The sequence below is a fragment of the Hippoglossus stenolepis genome, chromosome 19 (genome assembly GCF_022539355.2).
Source record: "Hippoglossus stenolepis isolate QCI-W04-F060 chromosome 19, HSTE1.2, whole genome shotgun sequence".
In the NCBI taxonomy this organism is placed as follows: Eukaryota; Metazoa; Chordata; class Actinopteri; order Pleuronectiformes; family Pleuronectidae; genus Hippoglossus; species Hippoglossus stenolepis.
The window spans coordinates 1901597-1925966 of record NC_061501.1 but is presented as its reverse complement, the minus strand read 5'-3'; the positions used below and the strand labels follow the sequence as shown (position 1 = coordinate 1925966).

General features: G+C 41.3%; 1 protein-coding gene across 1 annotated transcript in view; it reads right to left on the bottom strand.

Moving 5' to 3' along the window:
- The window catches only part of tgfbr1b (transforming growth factor, beta receptor 1 b), a 58312-nt gene extending 37384 nt beyond the window's left edge, over window positions 1–20928 (bottom strand). Inside the window, exon 1 of the mRNA XM_035141886.2 lies at window positions 20804–20928. Within this exon, the coding sequence (XP_034997777.1) occupies window positions 20804–20867 (64 nt within the window). The 5' untranslated portion in view covers window positions 20868–20928. The remainder of the gene's footprint in view (window positions 1–20803) is intronic.
- Window positions 20929–24370: the final 3442 nt, after the last annotated feature.

Here is a 24370-nt window from a genome sequence, read left to right as displayed (position 1 = left end):
GAATGTGGCTGACTAATCTGAGATGCTGCTTTGAATGACGCCAGGCAGACAGCCAGACCCCACACACACACACGGACACACACACGGACCAATAGCCTGCCTCACTGTTCCCAAGACTGCTCCGGCATATTTTAATATGAAGAGAGTGTGTGAGAGTGTGTGTACAGTGAGGTATCTATGGCTGCATGGAATTTGAACTGCTGTCTTGTCATTAGTCCGTGTTCTTATTCTGGATGTTTGATTCTCCATCTGTCCCTTCTCCCCCACTTATATCTTATGAGATATATATATATATTTGTTGTCTCCCAATCATACATAGCTGTAGAGTAATGAAGCCTAGTCACACATTGTCTGGTTAATACAACCTGTGCTGTTTTTCATGTGAAACCATAACACCTGACCTCTACTGGATGCAGCTGTGCAACAATCTGGCTGCCAGAAATGGTCGATTGTCCCTCCAGCCAGTGTCAACAGGACAAGTTGCTTGAATCTCTTTACATCAGTCATAAGAGGAGCTCTCGTCTACATCCTCTATTTTTGCCCAACCAGCATAGTCACAAAGTCTCTGTCACCACACGGATGAAAAATGAGCACCCAATGTGCATTCCCCAGGCTAGTAAAACAGGAAAAAGTCTGAAGAATGTTGCAAATCAATGTTGCAAACAAAGCACATCAAGCCACTTGAATCAGAAACATCATGGACAAACCCAAAACAGCGTGCTGGGAAACAGAAAGTTTAAAGAGTCTCAACCTTTCAAATGAGAAATGTTAGTATTTGACTCATACAAGGAATCTCTAATTCTGATGCTTCCATTCCCACTGTTCTTTCTTTTTACCCACATGCCACTCGATTTAAATTCAATATGAAATTAATTGGAGTGTCCCTTTAAAAACCTGGACCAGGTGTGGATCTGTTGTATTTTAAGACATTCTCTTTATCCCCTCATTCTCCTGATATTGTCCTTCACAGAAATCAATTCGGTCAATAAAATCAAGGAGAACTTGTTCAGGCTAGGACTTCACCGTTTCTGGACCTCTTACATCATCATCTTCACCATAACTCAACATGGCAGGTCAGACCTCCAACCTCCATGACTGATTCTGAATCGGTATAGGCATTTGTGCCAGCCAATCTCTCCCCTTCATGCTTAAAGTTCACTATGCTGTGAAAGAGACCAGAGAGAACAAGTGGAAGTGGGAAGAGTGGGAAAGTAGGTCAGTTCATTCTTGAAGTGTAATCCACAGATTTTCAAATAATTCAGAGAAAAACTCTCTTCACCTCAGTTAGAACAGTCTTGAGAAGCTAAACTGCAATTTTCTGTAGTTTTCTCTACGATTACAAGACAGACAGAATGAACGCAAACAAATTAACTGAGAGTTCTCGACCACTCTAGAGAGGAAAATAAATCCACATTGGCCCTAATAAAATAATTTCTCTTTTAAACTTTAGTCTATAAAATTACCCTTTCAGGCATTACAACAGATATCCTTGATTAAATTGAGAGACTACAAGTGTAACTAAGGTGCGGTGCACTCTACAGGATGTTCAACTCTTAACTAATTTTAAAAACGGAGACTACAGACATAATGACCGACATATCATAATCGTCAAAACGCACACACCAGACGATTTGGCCTCTATTCACGAACAAAATCGGCCTCAACGCAAAAGTTGATGTAGTTTCAGGAGTTAAAGGATTTTCTTCGAACTTAATTTGGATCTTCATCCATGATGTGGAACCACTAAGTTCCTGCAAAGGGTCCAAGTTCCTGCAGCGGAAACACAGTCTGTTTGTTTGGACCAGTTACGACTTACCTTTTTGCTAATGTGAAAACAAAAACTATCTGTGTTATGGTTTTATAGAAAAAGGATTAATCACCTTCCAAAAGCAATACATATTCAAAAAACAAACAAACAGAGTTTGCAATGGTATAAAACAGACAGTAAACCCTGCATACTACAAGCAGAGAATGTTTAAACAATTTTATCCTTTCAAGTTACTAACTATTAATTGATTCTCAACATTTGTAGAAAAATTGATTTTACAAACTAAATGTTCCTGGACTAATCCCCGGCACCAGACCTTGTGTTTGGATTGTCAGGTCTTTGTTTGTGGCCCACATTTTCTTTGTAGTCTGGTGTTTGACTCGACATTGAAGTAAATGCAAATGAACGGCAGTGCCATCTGGAGGTTCAGCATATCCTGTCATTCCCTACACACTGATCCATGAAATACCTTTTTAAATCTACGCTACATATTGTGTATTGTTGGCTGTGTAATAGCCAGGCAACAAAGGAACAATAAATTACAAAGCTGCCTGTCAGCAGTTAGAGGCTGAACATGTATCTCTGCATCCACCCCTCCTCTCTCTTCCTTGCCTATAATGCGCTCACCGTAATTACCCCCCCCGTCAAATTCGCCCTCCCTCATCCCCCTTTTCTTTTCACCTACTCCCCTCCCCTCTTCTGACCCTTTCCCTCCCTCCCTTTCAGTCTTACAACAATAGAGGGGGAAACACTGAGATGAGTGTGAAGAACAGATAAAATAAAGGAATCAGAAAAAGTCAATATGTCAGGATACAAGCATGAAATAAATTCTGTGTAATCTGCCTGGCGTTGGATGTGTTTGCATGTGAGCCTGGTGTGTGATTGAAACAGTGTTTGCATACAGTGAAAAGGGAAAATACATTATTCTGGAGGCTTTGTTAGCACCTCCAAAGTTCATGCAAATCACTGGGGTGAATAAAGCTTTGGCTAAGTGTTGTAGAGTAGTAGACAGATGGTACATTGTGTTTTCTCTACACTGGTGACACTAGGGAACTGTAGCGGATATAACGGCATTGGTAAGTTCTGCAAAATGTAATTCTAATGTGTGTGTCTATGTTAAAACTGCAGTTGTGTGAAAATGTTCTCTTGTAAACTTGCTCTTGAATTTGATATATAAAATATAATTGCAATGTACTCTTTATAACTGCTTTATTTGATCCAATATAAATCTTAATGACTTAGAGATAATTGTATACAAAGTTCTCTGTAATGAAGCATGATGTTTTCCTGATTGGTGCAATTGTTGATTTAGTCAATTCTCTTTTTTCCATTAAAAGAGTCTAACGCAGCTTGCTGGTGCAGATGGTCAGGTACCAAATGAGACAAATATACCTGTTACAAAAAATGCCATATGGTTGGGCACACACATATTGCCAACTTGAGTCATGGCAGTCTTGTATACAAAGGTGTCTGAATGTACATAATGCTGAAGTTAACAGCACTAATGTAACTGAAGACAGCTCATCCCTGAAGTCAGTGTGCTAATGTCCATTAGGTGTGTGAACCGAGCTCACAGCAGCTCTTTTCTGTCCTATCTATACCAATCAGGGCCATCTAAAAATAACTTGTGTTGGGTTATTGACAATCTATTTACAAACGATAGTTAAGAAAGAAAGCATTTCCCTTTGTTACCGACAGTCTATATGGCCATTTATCGTAGGATGGACCGACCCGATTTGCTGGATTGGTTTTAGAGACAAAACTGTCTCCCAGAAGATACTTTGTCAGCACAAGAAAAGAACAGTGTAGCTGCAGTTAATTGCAAATTCTTAATAGTGACAGTAAAAGTCAAAATGATGTTGATATTGTAAAGATAAATCTGTTTTCTCTTCAGGTTCATTCCAGTGATGTTGCACTGCTGTTCCATGTGAAGACACCTTTACACGGTCTTCAGCGAAATGTCTCTAAAGTCTTAAATGTAAAGTGTTCTCACACTTTTGACGACTTGTCTCTGCTGTATCCTAGCGATGTTTGTCTAAGCCATTTTTCAGACATTAGGGGAGGAGATATTTATCTTTTTCCACAACGAAGGACCTTGAGCTGGACGTGGAGCAGGTGTGTGTTTATCATAAGCAAGCAAAGTCAGAGAAGATGCCATCGTGTGGGGAGGCATTTTAAGAAGAGCAAAAAACCTCTCCAGTAGGGCGGCTACAACTAATCTATTAAATCGATTACAAAAATAGTTGGCAACTAATTTAGTATTCGATTAGTTGGGTCGGATAAATACACGGCACACACTGCAGCAGCATCTCCTTAGGTGGGGGTCGTAAACCAGCCAATCCCAAGCCTTATGTAGTTGACGTGACAACGCAGTCTCATCTCTGGAATTAAGGTTTGAAAAATGGCGAAGACAAACGCCACTAATGAAACAGCGGATGCAAGACGTTAAAGATGCGAGAACAATGAGCTGATTCTACAATGAAGAGCAGCACAACATCACGGTGGTATTAAACTGAAGAGAAAACACATTCTGCTTCTTCCTTATCGTCTCGTCTCGGTTTACTGGTGGTACATAAACAACTTTAAGGTTCATACCGCATCAAAGTTGTGCTGCTGTGTGGTGTGAAATCAGCTTTACACAAGTTTTCTTTGAAGTTTTAACTGCAATTGGTCACACACTTCCAAAGACTGTCACTTCCCCAACTTAACGAGAGACTTATATGCTAAATGAAGAACGGGAGTGTAAATAGCGAACACAAATCAGCGAAACAAAGATACTAAATGTAATTTTCTAATTGTTTCACAGCGGTTATGTTATAAAGCAAGAAAACCACCTGCTGGAATGAAATGTTGCATGGCTAAGTTTTTATAAATATCCTGTGCAGCTCGTCTGCTGTGAGTGACAGAGACCGCTCCCTGTATCAGGCACATTCAGCAGGACAAGTAGTTTTAACATTAGTTAAACAAGTGTGATTATCCATAATTAACTTTATACATAAGCGACGCCATTTTGACTAATCTTTCTTTCAATGTGACAAGTGAGGATTTTCATACAAGCTTTATAAAACATTCTAAATATTCAAAACAATACCTTTGATTCTGTTTTAACTACTCAAAACTCAAATTTTCAACATCTGTAATTACACAGTAAGAATTGAGTTGAATTTTATTATACTATAATCTTTCATTCCAGTTTCAGATATACACAATTGGATTCTGACTAGTCAGAAATACAACACCATACGGACTAGTTCAAACTTAATATAATTTAGATGAATTTATGACATCTTGAACTATGACGAGTTACAATTAAAATGTAGACATCTGAAACTGGAACTATAGTCATATTTAAATTGCAGATGTGTGTAATACATATAGAAACAGCATTGTATTAAAGGACAATGTTACTTTTAAATAAATAGCTTTAAAGGATCAAAGTCCAGCTTTTGTGTTTTTATCTGATATATACACATACAGATGAATCGAGTTGCAGCCCTACTCTCCAGACTGTGATGTGTGGGAAATATAAATTGCATGTAAAATCTTACGTCAGAGCGTCTTGACACTGTGAGTTGTGTGTTGTCACACCCCTACTAGTGATGTCACAGCAGGTATTTCGTCTGTCGCAGCTGATGGGAATTACTGGCTGTGACATTAGTGCACCATGGCTGAATGCAGCTCAGACAGCTGTGCAGTATCAATGCTCTGCTCTGTGGGATTCAGCTTGAAGCCAAAGCAAGTCTGCAAACTGTAAAATTAACCAGTGTTTCCCTTTAATTACCAAGACTGTGGCAGTGTGCCATAGTGTGATTTGTCCCACCACAGTTTCATAATTACCGTAAATTTCGACAAGAGACAACACATGAGATCTCTAACAGTGTTTTGTACCCATGCTCCATTGTAGCGCCGCGTGCTCTATGCCCTGATATCTCTCTCTCATACACAAACACATTGACCTTTCTTTCATTATCTGACTGACCATTAGCAGCAACAAGAGAAATCCAGCCCCGTCAGTGTGCCATCAAAACATCCAAACGTCTTTTAATAGTCCTTGCAGGCAGCAAGCACTCATCATAGTTTCAGTTGTGGTAGTGCATACCTCACTGAATTAGCTGATAACTTTTTGTCTGTTGGCATTTTCAGAGTGGTTACAATTGCTTTGTAACGCAGTGCCTGAGGGGACCAGGGTACAATTTGTTGATCTGTAGCAAGGTAAGGTACGACATGCTCACACTAATCAAACAAACTTGATGCTGGGGTCAAGTGTGCTCAAAGCGGCTGGCTGTTGCGGAAACCCTGTATTCCCACTGCCCCTTTTCCTAAGCTAGTTCGACAGACTGCCTCAATCACGTTAATAGGCTCTCCAATCTCATCTCTGTTTAACTGTCAGTTTCTCTGTGTAAGTGTGGGCGGGGCCAGCCCAGGACATCCGTCTCATAATCAGATCTCAGATCAGATCTCACCTCCCTGCTCTAGACAAACAAACACTTCAGTACACGAAGACCAAGTTATATTGTTTTTACCCAGTCTGAGTACACAAGTGTGTCCAATGTCACTGTCCGTGTGTCGACACGAGCGAGTAAAAGAGAGAGATGAGGCATGATCAGATCTATATCCGATCTGAATGCGTTCACACCTGTACTTTATGAAAATAAACGTATGTAAAATTTAAAAAGGGCAATTTATCATGGTCAGCACATTCTTCCCGGAAAGATCATATATATGTAAGTGGAAGCAGTGGTACGGCCATTTTAAAATGCAGGCTGCTAGTTTTCTTTGCAAGGTCACCATGTAAAGAGAAATACATAACACAAGCTGACAATGTACCCAATGTGCTTGTTTACTTGCCTTGGTGCTTGTCAATTTGAATGTTCAAATTGCATTTAGAGGCAACGAGGCAGGAGCTAAAGACCTTAAAAGCCTTCATGAAAAAGCCACATTTAATTAACGTCTCAGTCTGTCTGTGTGCTCCGTGTGAAAAGGCAGCCAATCAAAAAGATGTTCTCCTAAGATTAAATTAATGACATATCCACAGAAACTTGTGATGTTTGAACTTTGAACTGTTAAATTACACCATTGAAACAGTGAGTTTCTCAGCACGTAATGTGTTTTGAGGCTGTGAATACTGCATTTCAGGTGGTGTACAGTGAATTTAGGGTTGGAGTTTGTAAGCTTTAGCTTTAAACAGGGAATAGGTGCACTTTTTTAAGTAGATGACACCTGTTTGGATGCACTTCCTTTGTAAAACTATAGCAATTATATCTATATTTTCTGTGATGAACATTGATTATGTACACAGCATTGTCGTGTAACATTGATTTGCCAATATTTTTGGGAAAAACTATTTCAACTGCAACCTCCAAAAATCTAAATGTTTTTTTCTTTAATCGGTTATTTTGGCAGCAGCTTAAATGAATAATTCACAAAAATTATAATTCACAAATGTTCAGGGGTAAACAGTGTAGCAGCCAGATAGCAGCTGAATCCAATACAACTGAGGATATTAGGGGCTTATCTTCAGGCATAAAAAAAAAAACTGCAGTCCTGTTTCTGCTGCTGAAAACCTATAGTATTGTATGTGGTTCTTAGTAATCCCTATTGTTAGTTTGCCATGTTTTGGGTCATTAATCCACTGATTGAAAAAATTAAGCAGTCTACAGTGAAGCAGCAGTGGGCCACAGCTTTGTTCTGCTGCTTAAAGAATGTAAAGTAATTCTCATTAATGATGTATAATTTCATCACCCACGACACATCCATTATTAATCATATTTCATTTTTATGACCCAATCAACCCAATCTGCAGCTAAACCATGGTTCCCCAAGTACAGGCTATGTTTGGTAAATGTTAGGCTGAGGTGATAAGAATAAGGACCACAATGACAGATTGAAGTCATCTAAACCCAGCCAGGGTAGTGCCTGCAATTTTTGCTGCTGACAGTTTCTTTCCAATGATTAGTGTCCTCAAGTTACCTCAGACTCAAGGGGCCTCATTTATAAAACAGTGCGTAGCATTCATACTAAAAACGTGTACCTGCGTACAAAGGCCAAAAAATGGCGTACGCAAAAAAAGATTCAGATTTATAAAACCGCACGCACACCTGAAGGCAATGTTCCCTTTAATTAAACTGGAAACCTGAACGCACGAGTAGGGCTAGGTAATAAAACGGAAATCGATAATTATTGCGATATAACATTTTCGATAGAATTCATCCCATCCATGTTTGGACGGATTAAACGAAGAGCCAATGAGAATAGCACTGCGCCGCGCCGTGCCAATCATGTGGCTGGAATAAAGTTACACCCAAGTTAGGTTGATGCACACAGCACAGAGCGAAGGAGGAGCAGCACGTGTTAATGTTTGGGCTCCTGTAGAGAGGAGGACGACTCTGCATCGATGCAGTGACTGAACATCATCGTGTTTTTCACTACGTTCATTAAATGTCCGGTCGTCCTGTGTCAGAGTTTCTGTTTGAGCTTCCTCCTCACTCCTCTGATTTGCGCTCACTTTACACTTTAACAATAAAACACCAGCACTGATCACAAGTTATTGGGACACGTACAGGACTGATGATTGCTTTGTGTTTGTTTGATTGCTCTAGAGTTTATACGACACGTGTTAAATTCTGCTACACGCACAGTCACGACATCAGGGTTAAGTGACCGGAACGATCCGGAGTCATGATCCGACATCATCGATTAATAATAGGTGATTATCAGTTTGTGTGTGTGAAGAGGGACAGAGACGAGCAGGGACACTCTCACACACTCCTAACACCCACTCTGGGATATTATTTGGAAATGGAAGTTTGACAGTGACTAGTTTTTGTAAATCATCTCCAGTGCACTTTGTGCGCTTGATGGCACAGTCACGTTCTGACGATGAAGTGGATCAATAATCTGGCTTCAGTTCACCACTTTACATCTGCATCGTCATTTTCCCGTCTCCAAAATGTCTGTATGCATGGGTCAGAAATAGCGTACAAGTGCGCACATTCTCCCGTCAAGTTTGTTATTATAGATCCCAACGTTTGCAGGTGTGTACGCAATGGTTATAAATGAGGCCCCAGGTCTGTAGACCTACTTGGATTCAACAAAACCAATGCAGCGCCCTCCTGGTGGTCACGCTGTTTTCTTTATCCAGATAGTGCGAAGAGACCGCTGACATCTGCACCATAATATTTCAAGTTCTGTGCTGACTGCTGATAGTAACTATAGTAACAGCAGGAGGAGATTCACCACATGGTAGTTAGTAAGCCGGCACTTTGTTCAGTTTGCCATTTCCTAAGTGGTAGTTAAAATAAATACAAAATTGTTTGCAAACAAGGGAAGAACTCATCTCAACACAGAATTTCTATTGTCCCCAAGGCGACAGGACGCAATTAGTCTGCAGCCATGCACAGGCAACACTGTCTGTGTGCTAAGGAAGTTCCCCCCCTGTTAGATCACGCTGCAGCAGGCCAGGGGGGAAAAGGAAGGATGGCAAAAAACAGGTGACACATCAGCTCAGGTGAGCATGATGACATTAATGATAAAACATCAGTGGTTTGAGTTATTAATGTCAGGATCCACAAAACAAACAAAAGGTTTACTGTAGAGCAAATAAATTCAGCAAAAAGAGCTTGTATATTATGTACACACACAAAGTTAGGGGTGCATTGACCGGTAGAGACTTCACAAGGAACTTTGATGAAATGAAGGAAGGGTGCATCTTCACTTCACAGTACAACCAGTCTGAAACCTGCCTGGGTGAGAGAGGTCTCGTTACAATGAAGCAAAAGCTGTACATTTTTAAGCACTCAGAAAAACACTCTCCCTGGAGCGAGGTGAGATGTCTGTGCCAGCTTGGAACAAAGACTCGCTTTCAGGCTCCACAAACATGAAAGCTCCCAAGTTTGACGTGAGCTACTTTGAATGAGATTCAAAATGTTCAACACTTTGCTTTCCCTAGGCTCCAAAAGAGATGCCGTTAGACATTTCAAACACCCGTCCTGAATTAAACACTAGTCTCAGCTAAGCCTGCACCCAGCTGACATCACAGCCTCACTTCATCCACAAACAGGATGCCTCTGAACTTGACAACTCTTTGAGAGCACATCTCCCCTGTAGATGAAGCTCCTGTCAAGTATGCCTTTGCCAATGAGGGCAAATACCACAAACGGACATGTTTTTTAAATCATAAAACACAGGCAGGTAAGAGACAGAACTTCCCAGAAACTTCTAACCAAACAGATACAAATCAGAGGGGTAAATTACCTCTAATGAATGGGAAGGTTATTTTCAACAAAATCATTTAATCAGCTTTATACAACATATATTGGTAGATTTTCTATCGGGCTCAGTCTCTTACCGTCTGTAATATTACAAATTGTTGTTCACTGCAGCTGAGGACCATCATTGCATAATGGCACAGTGGTCGGGCAAAGATTTTCAATACCAGTGCGGTTCCAGCATTCTCTTAAGTCATACTTAAGCTCATTCAGCAGAGAGATGTTTTTTAATAGAAATCATTTAGCAATCAACTACGCGAGACTCAAATGTGTCGATACAAACATAACAGAAATTAATAAAACCAGGATGCATTTCATGAATAGTGGCTGAGACATTACTGTACTTTTCTCATTCAATGTATTTGTAGCAAACAGTTATTATTCAGTGATCAGGGATTGTGATTTGTTTGTGTTGTCCACTCCGATGACAGGTGTTTGCAGAGTTCTGCCTGAGACCAGACCAGGCGATTGTTGATGTTTTGTGTTCTAATGCCAATTATAAGGAGATGATAAGAAACAAACCTAGAGTATCACTCCCTCAGCAGTAGGGCTGGGGCGACTCGTCGACATAATCAACGTCATCGATTACGTAAATAATTTGACTCACGGAACTTGCGTCAACGTGTCATAAGGAAGGTGCGCACAGTTAAGGCATGCAGTCACCTGAGGAGCAAGCTGAAGCAGGAAAAAAAAAAAATCTGTATACGGACACATACGCTGTTATTAGATCGTGACGGAGCATTTCTAGCAATTTTAACCTGCGCACTTTTTCTAGCACTTACGGTAGTCTTATTTTAACCTGCGCAGATTTTTCAGTCTTTACGGTAGAGTTTACTGCACTGAACCAGAGAAAGTTGGAACAAAGAGGAAAGTTAAAGCTGTTTAGTTGTTAATGTTTGTTTACGTGAAATGTAGTTATATATGAAGAAAAAGAAGAAATGGGCAAACTCAAACTCATACATTTTTTCTAAAGTTAAGCACTTTATTTTAAGATGCCTTTTTCAAAAGACCTTTATTGTATTTTTTAAAAGCAAATTTTATTTAAATTGAAATGAGAAAAGAATATTTGATTTATTATTAGAGTACACTTAAGTTCAGTGTGAAAATGAATAATAAACATTGTGGAACTACTATTGAATTATACTTTATTTTCAGAATGTTTATTTAATATTTATAGCCAGTTTTTGACTTCAGGCAGACATTGATACAACTACTAGGATACTTCAAGATTGTTTTTTTTAATAGACTGCTAAACTTGAATTTACACAGTGTTGATATTCCTCCAGAAAGTTACTTGAATTTTACTTTGGTTTTCATTTATTTTGCTGTTGGACGGCTTAATGTAGATGATATATTGCTTTTACTTTAATGGACCAAGCTCTTTCACAAATTGTATTTCGGAGGGATATAGGACTTTAAAAAGCAGATTAGCAGTTCAGACTGGGCTATTTATTACGTAGAAAAATGCCTTGCAGTGCATACTTTGTTTTTGTCAGATTTGTTTGTATTTCAGAGAAGAATATTAAATAAATATAAATGACACAAGTTTTTCAATTTAGATTTTTGATAAATTCATTATTATATTAATCAAGTAATAAAAAATAATCATTAAATGAATCTATCGCAGAGATGCTGTCACACATGTTGCCCTGCCCCCACTCTGTTCCTCAGATCATTCTGTGTCTGTGTCGGTTCCCCATTTTCAGTGGGGCCTTTCAGCTTGGAGAGTCATTTCCATAGGTCACGGCCCCATCCACCCTACCCCCAGCCAGAGGGCCAGCTTCATTATGGCCAGCCCTTTGTCCATACCAGATGTGCCCTCTGAATGTGTGTGTTGAGCAAGAGGGCCCACTGCCCCGACTCAGATTAACCTCCCCCTCACAAAAACAGAGCACACCAGAAAGGCTACTATCTTCCCTGTTGAATGGTTTGACCTTGCAGGTTGAGACAGGAGCTAAACCTCAGCAACATACTGGAAACCAAACAGTGGCTAACACTATAACAGAAACAACACACTGTCCTTGACACTGAAGAAACAGGAGACCGATTATCAGTTTTGGACAGGTCAAATAGCTAAGAGATAACAGAGGTGGCCAGAAAAAAAAACCCTAAGTGGGAAGTAAAATGCCGTGTTACGCGGCCAATCCTTATTCACTTGAGAATTTCAGAAAGACAGGAGAGAATAGCAGTACCTCTCATCTGTAGAGCGATATATTGGTGTGTCCCAAAATATAAGTGTAGTGTTCTTTGACACTCTGACTATGATAGGCTGCCAATGATGGAAACTCTCTACACTGACAATGAAGACATTACTTGAAGCTCAGTTGGTCAAAGTTGTTTCTCTCATGTTGCATTTGCAGAACATTTGGGCATAAGCACCCTTTGCTCACAGCTACCACAACCACAAGACAAATACCAGGACAACCCTGATAACAACCCAACAGCATGTTCCTGTGATGCAACCTGCCTGTTTCTTCACTGAAGAACACATAATGCTGAGGAAGCTTTCTGTTCCTACACAACAAAGAAGACGTATGTATAGCTAAACATATTGAGAATGGTGAGGAGGTGGGGTGGTTACATCTGTCCGCGCTGCTAGTATTATAAATATGCAGGACCTCGATCTAAAGGTTAGACAGCCAGTGCCCTGGCAGCTGCTCCAACCTAGTCACAGCGCGCGCACCCCCTCCCCCCCACACACATACACACAAGGTCTATTATGACAGACACATCTGAAGTTGAAGCCCTTAACCAAGGAGTCCAGTAAAATAAACACCATCATTATCATCTGTCCTCCTTGCTGTTTCCTAACAGAGACGGCTTCACTAAAAAGCATTTCTCAAGTAATTAGCCTGCAAACCAGACAGGCTGCATAGCAAGGCTGTCTCTTGTTGATGCAGCAAGGACCTGTTTCAATGCCAGCCCACTCTAGTTTGCAGAGAGGATTCTCAAACCCACCGTTTTGGCACCACAAAGAGATGGGTTTGATTTATACCTGTATGGTCTACATGGGTAACGACAAATTGTAATAAGCTTGGGCCTTTATATACCTTGATACAGAGAGGCAAGGCAGGCTTCACTCACTTTAAGACCATCATTTCCTCCGCCATGTCCATTTTGTCAATTTCATTGACTCCCACTCTTAACATATATCCTATATGGCAAATGTGTGCAAAACTGACAGTACAATAACTCAATTTGTGTTGAAAAGCAGTTGTTATAAGACAGTATGAAGGCTTCTTCCTCCATGCCAACTTCCTTTTCCTGTTTTCAGTTTGTTTCTCAACACCAACCAAAACACAGCTAACAGCCACACACTTTGCAGGTTCCAGGTTCAAAAGGCCTAAATGTGGTTAATTAATATAAAATGGAAGTCATTTTGGTGAACTTAACGAGCCAGTATGCACACTTCCTTGTACACAATATTGGCTATGCTGGGCAGTCCAACAGCAGATCAGCCACAGATAAATGACTACGTCACTTCCAAAATAGACATGTGGGCACACAGACACACGCACACGCACACGGAGCCAGGGATAGTGGAAGAGGCGGAGTGGGGCGCACCAGCGGAAGTTAATGGAGGCCAGAGAGGGTGCTGTTTAAAGCAGCTGACTCACAGCTCAGACTGAACTGGCTAACTGTCTGATTGGCTGCTGCCGAGCATGGCGCCCCTCTCATTTGTCCACAGCACGCCTGGTTATTACAAGTTGGTCTGATATACCACAAGCTCTACATCTGCAACTCCAGGGAGAACAGCTTCAGAGTTATTGTTCAGTTTTAGTTTCCTATAGACTTTCTTACAGTCCATCAATGCACTTAGATTAGGACTGCAACAACTAATCGAGTTAACCGATTATAATTGATTATAATAATAGTTGGCAATTAATTTGGTCAACGATTAGTCTAAATTTCAGTTAACCTGGTCCAAGGCGAGTTAGAACTTGCTGTGACAACTCACACCGCTACAATTTTTATATTTAAAAAAAAAAAACAAAGACAACAGCAGACAAAGCAGCTCTTTTTGCATGGACGTCGCCATTTTGTTTTAATTTGAAACTGATCTAATGCACATGTGTAGAATGCATACTCCAAACAGAGTATAATACAAACATGACTCTGGTGTCCACAGACGTCCATGTACCAGAGTATAACTGGGGCCTAACTCACTCCTCACACAAACACAGAATCAGGAGTATAGCTTGTGATTCCCTAACCTCCACATGAGGGGGAGAGCGCGCGGGGGGGGGTTCATTAACGCATTGGTGCCTTTGAATCCAATGGCCACTGGCACGGCTACAACCTCTCAAATTAGTCGTGGTTCCTTGGTCCGGGACAACGGGCGTCCAGGGTCACCCACATGCCTGGCATTCCTCCATTGCTAGTACTGACAGCCCGGCACACAGCACCCAGAAAAACAACGCTCCACAGGCGTTTCATTGAAACAACACACACACGCACACGCACGCACACACACGCACGCGCGCCCCAGCGGCTAGAGAGGGGGGCTAAGAGTGTGGTGAAGATGAAAGTTAGTGCAAAATACTCTACAGTCTACAGGGAATATTTACACTTACACAAGATGAAAAACCCAAAATATCTAGCGAACCCTACGGACAGCTGGAAGCAGAGCTCCCACTATCGTTGTTATGAAATATGTAATGACTATTGTTTTTCTAAACGGGCTGAAAACTCATACAGCCCACTTTTAATAAAAAATGCATTACTCTCTCAAGTCTCCCTTTAGCAGGGCTCCTTATTAAAGATCGTGTGCTTGTCCGCAAGAAGTGGATTATTTTTGCTGGGCAAGGTGAAGAGAAATTTTCTTTCCAGAAAGTAGAGTTAAAAAGTGTATAAAGTGAAAAGTGTTTTCACTTTATAGGTCATTGAGGTCTGGACTAGGGCTGCACGATATTAGGAAAAGATGCAATATGCAATAACGTTGTTGAATGTTGCAACGACGATATGACACAGCCTGGGGCAGACACCCAGAGAGCCATGCACAGCTCCACGAAGTCTGCGCAGTGTTCAATTTGGGGTCTTTCATATAGGTTTGGACCGTTTAAAGTTGTGTTTTGCAGTTTTTACCGGCTCAGTCAGTAATTAACTGATTAAATCTGTGTCTCTAACACAGCGAGGAGCTGTGCACTAACAACCGAATCGAGCCAAACAGTGTTGATATTGTGGCATCATTTCAAACCAATTGTAGCGAGTCAGAGACGTCAGATGAGTCTGCGAGAGAGTTAGTGAGAGAGAGAGCAGCAGAGTCAGTGTGTGTGCGGGCCGTTATCGTTCCCTAAGGTTCTGGGACCTTAGGTTTTTTACAAGTTTTAGATAGTAACATTTTTTTTATTTCGTTAACTTTGGCACGACGAAGAACACAGACTTGTTTATCCAATCACCAGCATCATTGTTTGTGTGTTCAAGTGGGTTGAGTGAATGAACCTGTCACCATTGTAAAATCTTTACATAACACTATGGTTCTGTGATTATGTCAACAAACTGGAGCAGCTGAATCTGCCGAAACATGACACTGGTAGTGGTAACTCGAGAACTCATGGACTGCTTGTAGTTCAAAGCCTTTCATCCCCAGGCATCATCTGAGCAATAACGTCTGTGTACTCGCACTACTTTCAAGAGGTTGTCCATCATGCTGCCGGATTGTTTCAGAATTAACCAACTAGCTAGCTAACATAAATTCCATCCGTCCAATATCAGGCTGATAAACTTCCAACAAGATGTAAAGCTTTTTTCCATTTAATGTAGCGGAATAAGATGTACGTTAAAAAACATCATCCTCATGTATTTTCACTGCAAGATCATCCTAACCTGCGTAGTCAGATGACTAAGCAGAGCCGCAGCCGTCACTTGCGACAGTTCCATCAATAAATATCTTTAAAAAACAGATTATAATAGCACGGGAGAGTAACATTAGCATATATATATCAACTGACCCTGAATTTACTTTCACCATGACACAGACAAAAATAAAGACTGACTCAGCTTCAGAGTGAAGAGATCAAGACTGAAATTAAAAGAAAGGGTGATGAAGATGAGAGGAAGAATCGCTACACTGCAAAAAGGGAAAAGTACGGAAGATTTAATATCCCAAATCAAGGCAGTATATGCTTTTTTCTCCTGACTACATATTTCTTCTGGCCAGGCAGTTTCTATGTCAGAGAATTTCCCTCGTTTCGAGCATTTTCCCACAAAAAACACAGCACATGTTTTAAGTAATATATCTCCCGTTATATTTTTTGAGAGCTGAGTTTCTGCTGTAGCCAGGGTAGGATCAGCATTATGTTTGTGTGCTGTTAAAACACACACACACAAAAACAGACTTTATGCTATTCAAACAATGAAGGCCTGATTACCACAGATATTTATGTTCTCTGGTTATTACATTGGAACTAATAGGCTCATTTAAACGCCAACACAAACCGAACAAAATTATAGTGTCTACATTTTGCTTCAGGGACACTTTTCATAATAGCATTAAAAGGTGTTTTGTGCCATTTCTTCATTGTAGAGCGGTGTGCAGCACTCGATGCCCCACTGCTCTCTCTCTCTCATTCTCTCACATACAAACACAGTGACCCATCTATCATAGTCAGAATGGCCATCAACAGGACCAAGAACTTTGCACCATCGCTGGACTTACAATAAAGAAATGTTTTAAAATCCTTGGCGTAACTTGTTTATGCTTAAGCTGTACAAGTTCCCACATTATTAAATGCAGTTCTCAGCATAACTCCTGCTCTCTCTCTCTCTCTCAGTACCTGTCATTCAGGGGCATATGAGGACATGCTGCCTGTGTGCTCACTGGACATTTGCAATAATCAACCTTCACTGGCCCTACCATAGAAAGCTAGGAGTGGCAATACAATTGCCAATCAATCAATCAAACTTAGTTATGATCTTTCTTTCAGTCTAATGATCTGTTATTATTTACCATCAGATCTTTGGTTTAACTAACTAACTTTAACAGATGCCATCAAGTCTAATAAGGCAGATAATCAGAAAAATGTGTTTGGGCCATAATAATAGATTTGTTGTCAATAGAAAAAGGAGACTAGGTTTTCAATTATTTCTGTTTTTAGTCCTGATCTAGATCTGGGTGCTTTAAAACTGGTTATGCTGATATTCAATACTTATATTAACATCTACGTATCACTCTGTTGGAACTGTAGAAACGGTTCATTCATGGTTGTACAATGGTATTACAGAGTGGAGGTGTATTTGATGAGACAACGTTCTGCAGAGACGCTAAAACCAACAGAAGCAGACAATTTTTTATTTTTTTCATACATGTCAGTTAAACCATCTAACCAATCTTTAGACACAACTTCACAAAATAGAAGCTCTGTTATTCCGCTCAATATAAAGCATTGCAGCAACAAACAAACATTATCCTTTTACTTTAAAGAGGAAGTGGTTCTATGAATGTGGTTGCCATGACGGAGAGCAGCAGCCGTGACATCTACGAATGTCGGTTAAAAAAACAACTATCAAAATGCTGTGGTTTTTTAATCTGACTGCTACAGAGCACTGGTTACCTGTTTATTACATTTGTGTTAATATCTAATGTATTGCAGGTCCAAATAGCACAAAAGTCAGACCTGCACTTCATCATATCAAAAAAATCAAGTGTTATTTTATGAACATAACTGGTACATTGCGGCGACTGCATCATCATCATGGGTTTATCAACGTGTTTGTTGTTGTTTTGCATGAGAAATCAGATAGAATATTCCAATCATGGAGCTTGCCCCACCACCACCGTCTGTCCTGCTTAATTTCCCATTGATTTGTTGCATTGAAACTGCAACAATACCTTAAAGGGATAGTTCACCGAAAAATAAAAAATGAACTCATTATCTGCTCACCACTATGCCGAGTGAGGGGTGGGTGAAGTGTTTGAGTCCACAATACACTTTTGGAGTCTCATGGTGTAAATGACGCAGTTTGAGTCAAATATGAATGTCAGGGCTTCCGGACACTTGGATGCACAGTATGTTTTTTTGGACATCTAAAGAAGTGGTTTCATTTACATCAATTGTATTGGATGTGGCTGCAACACTGTTTACCCCTGAGACTCCAAACGTGTTTTGTGGACTCAAGCACTTATCCACTCCTTTATCAGCATTGTGGTGAGTGTGAAGTTTCATTTTTTGGTGAACTATCCCCCTAAGCTCTTCCTTGGTACATGTATGAAAGTGGGACAAAGGTATTGTAGGATGCATCTCTCTAAATCCCCAGATGCTTCATTACTAGTAGTAACCCTGGAGCAAAAACTGAGATGACATGCTAAACTAATTCTGCACATCCTTTGTGTTCTGGGACCGCCAGGATTGATTTGGAGTCTTGCTTGGCAGCCGAGTGCATTGGACTCAGAGTGCTGACACAGCACTTGATTATACCAGCCACTCCAGCTAAATGTGGCCCATTTACTTACTATGCCTAAAGGGGGGAACATAGGGGGAGAAACACACGACTCAGAGCAGACAAATGAAAGTGGAGGGTGGGGGGGCTGAAGCAAAGGAGAGGGAGAAACAAGTGACAGAGCGTGAGCACAGAGCCGATTAGGCGGGAGGATGACTGAGGCTGGTAGGATGAGGAGAGTAGTAGTGACACCACCTAATTTAGACTGCTGCCGGGGCTCGGATGTGTGTGGATGCTTTTGCGGGTGCACTACACGGTTGTACATAAGACAAGAGTAGGTGAGCTGCAGGGGTGTGGTGCTGAACACCCCACAGCGGCTCAAAGTAAAAGGTGTCATTTAAGGTGTTCTCTGGCTAACTGATATTGATTCCTTTGTGAAGACACATATATACATGCATGTTGTAGACGCTGGATATTCAGGTTAGTCACATTACTGCTGGAAATGAACATTGGAACACTGATATTTCTTCTAGTCGTTGAATCAGATTATCTGCATCTACAATATTGGATTCTATTCTGATGCAAATGACGCAGCCCTGAGCGTGGACTCGAGCCATGACAATCCTATTGCTGGACAAAGAAGCGGAATTCTCTCTCGTCTCGCGTGTCCGTGAGCCAACATATCAATTTGATAACCAGCCTGCATCTGAAGCAGCGGCGGGGCACATGCGAACACGACCATGCGTTTTGGCACGAGGGGGCTCCGATGAGATCTTAATGCACGCTGCCCGAAAAGCATGCTCCTCCATTCATATTGAGGCTGGCTCTCTCTCTCCCTCTCCGTCCACACAAAGGAATGTGACACAAAGGAAACTCTGCGAGTCAACAGGAAGGCACACACGCTACCTGCTATTTGCACATATGAGAAAATAGCCCTCACCTTTTGCAGAAGCGTGCTGGCTAGTGCAAACAAAGGAGATGGCCAGTTTTGCGGCAATAACAACAATGCATGAATGGAAGCATCGGGGCTTGCTGGTGGACCAGAGCCATTCTCTAATGAGCAGCGGAAAAACGCTTGAGCCCAATTCACAAATCATCACGCCGACTCCCCCCGAGTGTGTTTAGGAGACGTGCATCTCTTGGCAGGAAGAAAAGATGTCAGGTAGCACAAAGCAGCAGGTTTCAGCCGCAGTCTGCCTCCGCTGCGTTCACATGAGGTGAACCGAAACTATCACTGCAGAGCGATGTGCAAAGTGGATTTTAAAAGAAGGCTGTGCCGATTAGAAATGCATCAGAAGACTCCCCGGAGGGGTCGAAGACATTAAATCGGCATTTTCTGAACAGAGACTGTCGCACACGAGTTCGTTATGCCGTTAGATTTATAAGTATGGAAGATATCGACCCCCCCCCTCGTGTTTTCACAGTAAGCTGCATGCATGCGGTGCACATGAGGACAGCGACCTGCGCGAAGAGAAACTGTTACACTTGAAGCTAAAACACAGGGAAATGACAGAAGTCGGTGTTTTAGTGAATCGATGCTGTGAGCTGCGGCTAAAGGCTAACAGGCTAACTACCGCGGGGCAGAGTAGATAGGAATCAGTCACACGGAAAGTCAAACTAGCAGCTAACACTTGTGACAGTTTATTAACTAAATAGACAGGAGGACATACGGGGTAGGAACGAACCTGCTAACGGAATAGACGCAACAATACCTGCGAGGAAAAACTCTGAAATTTAGCTTTCGGGTTTGACTCGCGTCAGAAATAGCTGATTCGCCAGCGTAACCCGAAAGAGCGAAGACTTGACACGGGGACAGCCCAGCGAGGTGTCAACAATCACACGCAGGGAAGTAACGGGGATCTGGACACTCCGCCCAGAGGCACCGTGAACTTCTGCTGTTCAACTGTGTGCTCAGGAGGGGGAAAAAACCTTTGGGATGGGACAACCAGCAGGTAAATGAACAACCAGTGTCCGACTCGAAACGGCAAACATCCACCCAGGGATGCTGCCAACTTTGTGTTTGTGAAACTGGCTGTTCCGTCCACCGGACGACACTTCGGAGCTCTTTGTTGGCGCTAAATCCGCTAAAAGCCGGGGGAAACACCCTCTCCGGTCCCGGGCGGTGGCCGCGGGCTCTCCACTACATCCAGCGTGACTTTTAGCTCCACTGCTCCATTTCCCCCCCCCCAGACAATAAACATTCCTCAGGCAGGCAGCAGCAGGCTGGCCGCCGACCCTGCGCCATCTTAGTTAGACACACTCCGCTTCTTCATGCCTCTTGAACAAAGAGCTTTTCTAACGGAGCCCGCTGGAGCCGCGAGAGAAACTTCGGAGAAAAACGCCACCGGGAAAAAACACTACTGAACGGTGTCCATTAAAAGCCACTTACCGCTGTTTACTTGTATCCCTGTCCCGAGCAGGAGGACGAGCAGGAGGCATGGTGTTGCATCCATCGTGGCTACGGACCAGACTGGCAGCCCAGTGCTAACTTCTCCCTGTGCTCAGGAAGGTAGCCGCCGATTGGCTGACAGCACCGCAAGTCCTGCCTCTCCAGCGTTTGTTGGGGGGAAGAGCGGCCCTGATTGGCGGCGGAACCTGCCACACCCCGCCCCACTGGAGCAACTCTCCCACTGCTGTAAACAAACACTGTTGCCATTCACTGTAATGACAAAGTGTACATTTACAGGCTTTATTCATTTTTATTCACAATAACAAATGTTTTACTAAATAGCAGCTTCGATTAACCACCTTATAATAATAGTAATTATTCCTGTATACCCAATAACTCTTAAAACTACCTATTATTACATGTAATCTTCATCTTTTTTATACTGCATTCTGGCCTCCAAAAAAGTCAAAGGTTAAAACATGTATGACTTCTCTAAACATGTCTCACACAGCCTGGCTTTAAATAGAACACAAAAGTGCGTCTTGGTGAAGGGGGAAAAACTATTTAGTCCTGGAGGAAGACAGAGAGGAAGGTGACACTCATGTGATTTTTGCCAGACATAAATATTGTGTCGCCGCGACTCTGACTGAAGGAACATATCATGGCCACGGCACCATATGCTCAAAGACAGCCCTCGCACATTGTCCTAAAGCTGATGGTCCTTCCTTTGTCTCTGCCACGTTAACTTCATCACTTGAGTAGACACACACACACACAGTTGGCCTGGCCTCCATTCCCTCCCCCTCCCTCTGGTGTGTGCACGCACTCACACAGCCTCCCTAGTCCCTGGAGAGTGTGACAGAGATTGATGATGGCCTATTATTTGATGTCCAACTGAGCCCTGCATGGTCCTGCATACACACACACAGGTACACTCTCGCTCATGCATATTTATCATAATGATCCCAGCAAGAGGGAGAATAAGAATCCTGCTGCTGGTCCAATGAGTAGAGCAACAGACAGTGTTTACTGTAAACTGAAGATGAGTCAGAGACACAACATATGTAGGATTTTATATAAAGTTCTAAATGGGATATTTACTCAAACAGATGTTGTTAAATGGAGAGGCCCTCTGACAACTCATGCGCCCCCCCCCCCCCACACACACACACACACGCACACGCACACGCACACGCACACACACACACAAAGGCACCACCTGCTCTTAGCCATGCTGGTCAGGCTTTCAAGCCTGTACTTTTCTCTTTTGCATTTATAATTTTGGTATTCACCTGACACATTCATTCAGAATGACGTACAGTGTGTTTAGAGTGGTCAGAATGCTTCGACCTTTAATCACAAAATTACATGCGACCAATAGTAAGTAGTATAAAGGTCAGTGAGGTTGTTGCTGTGGACACTGAATGACGTCGAATAAGAAGGAAAATGCCGGGGTTTTTTCAGGACAAAATCAATAATTGGTGATTGATGTGTTAGCGGTAAATATGCCTCTAGTTAATATATTTTCACCCCTTCTGTGGTTCTGTCTGGAGCAGGAAGGTCAAAGAGCAACTGGGAGGGACAAGTGATAGCACAGACAAACAAAGCTTTATGTCATTAGTCATTTGTTTGTCCTTCTGTCACTTCCCTTCGGCATTTCCACTCAGACGAATCTCTGCTGCCTTCTTGAACACGGTTCCATTACTTTGATAACTCCACTTGACTTTCTGACACCCAGCCTTCCGAGTGTGTGAGTCAATCCAATGTCGCTGTGAGCCATGAAACCTGCCCAGAATGTATTCACACACCACTCATCCAAAAGTTCTATATATAACTGGCTTTTGTGGAACAAATTTAAGTGTCTGTCTGAGATGGAAGAGAAGTTAAATGAGTTATGACCCAGGTCTTACTGTGATTAGAAGATGATAGACATGCAGAAAGGATGGAGACAACAGTTTAATACTGAGACTGATGTGAGGGTGTTTACAGCTGCAGTTCTTCTAGATGCTGGCTCCAAGAAAACTGTGATTGTTCTCCAACAAATGATATATTCTCAGAGATTCACAGCATGTACTGTGTCTATTGACGTTCAAATATTTAATCGTGCAACATACATACTAAAAGATGTGATACATGTCAATAACAATGCATAGAACAACAAAAGATAGTACATGTGTTATTAACAGCGCCGTAGCAGTGAAAGCATGTGACCCTCTGCACTTACCTCACAAACATCACCAACCAAAAACATTTCAAAATTTTGGTAAGGATTGGAATTTTTCAAAACAATATGATATTTGGGGATTAAACATACAGTTAATAGTATTGTGGATTATTATGTTTATGTTTATTTAATGCACATTAATCAACATGTGGACTTAAGTCCAGCATGTAAATGTGCCAGATTTATCCATGGCAACTAGTTTTTTCATCTGCAATCCCTTGCAAGTTGATGGCAAAAAATATATAACATAAACTAACTTGAAAAAACTCAGAAGTACATACAAAGTCACTTTGCATAAATTACTAAAGCAATGACATAACTGTATGACATATGAAAACACGAACAAAGGCACATAGCAGATGGAAGGCACTAAAGATGATGAGTAAAACCATGTAAAGACTCAACCAAAAGCATATACAAGCTAAAATAAGACACACGTACACACAAATAATTTGTAGGAAAACAACAAAGCCTAACCACTTGAATGTCCTCTAACCATAGTTTTATAGAACTGGGGAGGGACATTATATGTTCCATAGTTCCGTGGTTATGATGTTTCAGGTAGGAAAAGGCTGAATGGTACTATTAGTATTAAACAATCCCCCCCTGGCAGTAGCTTTTGTCAATGAGTTTTGATTTGAAGGAACTCAGTGTGCAACATTTTATACGCAAGTTAAAAATTTGTTTGATCATAATTTTCCCAATTTAAGAATTTTCTTTTGTTAAAACATTGTACATGATCATTATCTATTGCTTTGTTGTAATTTTTTCTATTCACAATGGTTTGCCAACATTCACTATGTAATTCTCTGCATAAATAATAATTAAGGAATCATAATTAATACCGGATCCAATTTGACCCATAACTCATATATGCAACTCTTTGTATTCAAAGCATTCAAAGAAGAAAAACTATCAAATGTGTTTCAGTGTTGCCCAATTTATATGATCATTTTGCCCTCTGTACAATGTAAAATCAATAATTACAAAATTCCCATACTTTCCTCATCTAGTGACAGTATTAGGAGTTCTAATTATCGGTCTAGTAAAATAGGGATCTATTGTTTTACACATCTCTTTTCATGTGACATCTTTCCAGCAAATCATAATTGGCACAGATAATGTAGGAGACACAGGCAGCGATACAGTGTTTCTCTCTATTTGTAGGCACTGTTAGATACTTGTTCCTGAATATCTTTTATAGAAGTATTGTTTATTTATTGTTTATGTAGTGTTTTCTTAAATATGACTCATGTACAACAATCTCCCCCAAAATATGATAATTTTAATCCTCTGGTAAGACATTTCAACACCTGGCAGCGCTGATGTGTTTTCTTTTATTC